The sequence below is a fragment of the Oryzias latipes genome, chromosome 1, assembly GCF_053564925.1.
Source record: "Oryzias latipes strain Hd-rR chromosome 1, Olatipes_Hd-rR_3.1".
NCBI lineage: Eukaryota > Metazoa > Chordata > Actinopteri > Beloniformes > Adrianichthyidae > Oryzias > Oryzias latipes.
In genome coordinates, this window is record NC_136237.1 from 10398120 (window position 1) to 10402494 (window position 4375).

The window sequence follows — 4375 nt, forward strand, 5'->3', positions numbered from 1 at the left end:
CAGAAACCTGCTGGAGTTCCTCACGACGGAGGTTAAGATTCGGATCAAAGGGCCGATTTCACTGAACCTGGAACATATCTGAATCCTTCACAGGGGGCACGCGCCTCCGTCACGCTTCACCTGTTCATTATAGGTTGAGATGATGGCCGCACGCGCTGTGCACGCGCGCGTCTGATTGGCTGCCGCTCTGCTGCCGAGTGTCATCAAAACACTGCTTGTATCTAATTACCAATCAGATGTGCGTGGGCGTGTTCGTGCGCGGAACCTCAGAGGTGCGCTAAGCATGTCAGACGTGGAGTCTGGACTTCTTCATCTGATCATGGAGCCAAGCAGCTCGCGCTTTCATCTGTGGAAGGACTACATGGGCCTGTCGGACACAGTAAAGGAAATCCTGGGTCGCAACCCCCCCACCGAGTCCTACCTGGAGTGCGGGGGCCATCGTTCAAGCAAATATGACTTGAACAGAGACATGCGCAGCAATGCTGCGCTGCAGAGTGCCCCAGCGGGCACAGACCTCCTTCGTGCACCCCCGCTCCGGAGCCCCAGGGCCCCCCATCTCCCAGGTAGCTTTGAAGTGCCGCCGCCGGAGCCGCCAAAATCCAGGTCCAGGGACTCAAAGGACACCGGGAGAGGTCGTCTGGATCAACCGGAAACCCCCTCTTCCCCTGATGGACCCATGGTCTGCAGTTTCTGCAGACACAACGGGGAGTCCGAGATGGTGTACCGCTCCCACTGGCTGAAGAACCAGAAAGGAGATGTGTTGTGTCCCTACCTGCGGCAGTACGTGTGCCCGCTGTGCGGGGCCACGGGGGCCAAAGCGCACACCAAGCGCTTTTGTCCGAAGGTGGACAGAACTTATTCTTCAGTTTATGTGAAGTCTAGGCGTTGAAAAGACTCAATCCATTGTAAATATGTGTGTGGTTTGTTTTGAATTATTTTTAACCTAATTTGCATGGTGTGCTGTTGTAAAATTAATATTTTCAAAACATTAAAACCAGGTTGTCTTTGGTTGCAAAATTAATATTTTTGCATTTGACACCTTTGGTAGTCTTTTTATTTTAAAAATATTAGTGCAAAACAAAGATGCCTGATAATCTTTGCAGATTAGGTTAAACTGTACGACGGAGTTTTAGGGCCAGTTTACAGACTTTTTTTTCAAATTATGATTTTAAGTCGTAAATTTGTGGGGAAAAAAGCCACAAATGTTAACTACGAGATTTGAAGTCGTAAATTTACGATTTTTTTCCTGCTAAATTATATATACGAGATAAAAACTCGTAATTTACGGAAAAAAAGCCATAAAATAATGAGGAAAATCGGATCCATGCTTGAAAGATGAAATATGTGGAACTTTTTGTGAAGCTTATTTCCGGATAGGTTTAAAAAAACAAGGATTCTGAGCCTTTTGACGACTCAAAATTAGATTATTTTCAGTGGAGCTGACTTTCCGGGGTTAAAGCGGATAAAATAAGAAGCTCAGAGACGGGTTTGGGTGTAGAGGACAGCCAATTTATTTTCCTTTTCATTCACATGTATTTTTTTATAAACTTTTTTGCACCTTTTGCCATTTTACAAGGAAGCACTTTCAGGTATGCAATAAAAACATAACTGCAAATATTAAATACCCATATGTAGAAAATAACACAAAAACTAGAATAGATATAGAAATAAGCCAGGGGGTTAAACTCTACGAGAACATGTTGAATCTATCACATACAGACAATGTTTTGATTGCTTTTTGCTTCTTTGAATTTCGAATACTATTGATATACTGATTTAACTCAGAAAAGAATACAATGAAACAGGGGTTTCGACCAGAGAATTTACATTTATGAATATGAAATTTGGCCAAAATGAGTAAGAGATTTAAAAGTAAACCAGAGTCCCTTTTGTATATTTTTTATATTAGACCCACCAAGATACCTTACCAGAATAAAACAAAAATCAATTGTATCATTAATGAAATCACAAATCTAATGCCAAAAAACTTGAACTTTAGGACAATACCAGAAAAGATGGATGATTGTTTCAGGGTATTTACAGCAGAAACTACAGAGTATCAATGTTAAATCTAAATCTGTTTTGAATGAACATTTTAGCTGGGTACATTTTGTGGATAATTTTAAAAAAAACTTCCTTAACCTTATTGGTGATTAAGAATTTATTGGGTGTTTGCCAAACCTTCCATGCAATATCTTCAACAAACATGTTTCCATAAGACATACTACGAGGTAGTGAAACACCGTTCGTTTGAAATAATGTACTTTGTTTTCCTGGGATAACCACTTTCTTTTCATTCACATTTTTTTAACTTTATCGTACAAAACGTACGTACAATACAAAACACAATTTTGCAAAGTAAACTTCAGATATGCCAGGGGAGCTTACATATTACATTCATTTTACATAAAAACCATACCCACAAATGCATTTGTCTCATCACGTCATCAACCTGTCATGCACAGAAGACCAACGGGCGGCAGTGGCCAGGCGGTTGAGCAGGTCGTCCAATGATCAAAGGGTAAGCGGCTCAATTCCCGCCCCCCCCAGCCAACCATCACCGCGCCCTTGGGCAAGACACCCCACCCTCCTTGCCTCCAGCATGGCCAACTGGTGTGAGAATGTGTATAAATGGTCCTGCTGATGGTCAGAATGGCCGTAGGCGCGAACTGGCAGCCACGCCTCCATCAGTCTGCCCCAGGGCAGCTGTGGCTACATCAGTAGTTCCCATTACCAAGAATGAATGAGGAGTAAAGGAATAATGGTGACACTGTAAGCACTTTGAGCGTCCGGAAAAGCACAGATAAATCCAACCCATTATTATTATTATTATAACTGTATACGCCCCCTCCTCCAGATCCATGTCCCGTTTCAACATAAAGCAAAAAAGATGAATGAAAATAGTCTGTTATAATAGCATAAGAACGTTGAAAATACCAAAAAGTGCTCCTCCTCACACGGAAGCGCCACACAAACGTAGAGATTTTGGTTTCATGGACGAAGAAAGGATTGAAGTGGACAGTTGCAAGGATACTTCATCCCTAGCTGCAGAGATCCTGCAAGCCACCAATCAATGAATTAATAAATGAACTAATAAATCGTAAATCAAACAACTGAGCTTTCAAACATTGTTGACGTTATTAATAAACATTCAGCTCACCTGTTTGAGTTTAGTCGGTCTGCTCTGCTGCTGCGCGGCGTTCACTTGCTGCTCTGTATGCTCACTTCAACTTTGATCTCTTAAAATTACGAGTTTTTCCTCATAAATCTACGACTTAAAATCTCTCTTTGGTGGCCCTAAAACTCCGTCTAAAAAAGGTGATTTTAATCTTCATTTTCTTTAAACGTATCCTCCATCATGAGAAAAATGCCAAAAGAACGTTAAACACAATTTTCATCAAAGTGGGACTTTAAATCATCCGTACTTATTAATTGTCCTGACATTCCTGACAAACCCACAAATGAACAAGGAGAATATGCTAACTCCATGCAGAAAGGACCTGGCTGGGATTTGAGCCAGCACCTTCTTCCTGACAGGTGAGAGTGCTAACCACTACACCACCATGTTATGTTATTGACAAAAGATTCTCATAAACGTCCAGTTTGGACCAAGTACAAAAAAAAGGTTCCATCAGATTATATCTGAGCCGTGAATGGACATGAAGGTTTGAGTTATCTGGGGTTTAGCTCAGGGGGGGACACTGAGTTCTGCCTCCCTGCTTGTTTTCCAACAAACCTTGCTCTGGCATGTTCTAACTGTCTGGACACACCTGGACCAGGTAATCAACCGCAGAACTGGTGTCACTTAGAGGATTGTGATCAGGAAAGACTGATCCAAATAAGGTAAACCGTGAAACTAAACACTTTCATTACATTATGCATTGTGATCAATTAGATTTTTCTGTGGCTTTTAAAGTAATTGGCTAATAAAAAAAACTTTTTAAAATCCTGTGTCTTATTGTTTTCTATTTGAGGATCCTGTTTAACCCTTGTGCTATCCTAGGCACTTTAACATTGGGAGTGGGGTCATCTAGACCCACTAGACAGTGCTCTGAACCTTTTTTCTTCATTGATTTGTGATCTTCACTGGTGTCCATGGATTACATGAAATCTTTCCACCTTTATCCACCTTTGTCATGGTAGGGAGAACATCTCAATGTAAGGGTGGGGTCATAGGATAGCACAAGGGTTAAAAGAACGTGTCAGATGAGAAAGCATCCCACTCACCACCACTTCTCCTGTCCACGCATTCAAGATCCTCCTCACATCTTCACTGCAGCACAACTGCATGGATTTTTGTTTGAAATCGTCTGCACTGGAGGAACGCGTGTCCTCAGCACCTTAGCTTTCCACACGTCTAATTCTCCAAAAACCA

The 4375-nt window shown here is 41.9% G+C and overlaps 1 protein-coding gene across 1 annotated transcript; it reads left to right on the plus strand.

The window, feature by feature from the left end:
* The first annotated feature begins 268 nt into the window (after nucleotides 1-268).
* Nucleotides 269-1017, plus strand: nanos3 (nanos homolog 3). The gene is given in 1 exon segment (NM_001122828.1): nucleotides 269-1017. A coding segment is annotated over 1 exon segment (606 nt). The 5' UTR covers nucleotides 269-283; the 3' UTR covers nucleotides 890-1017.
* The last annotated feature ends 3358 nt before the right edge of the window (nucleotides 1018-4375 follow it).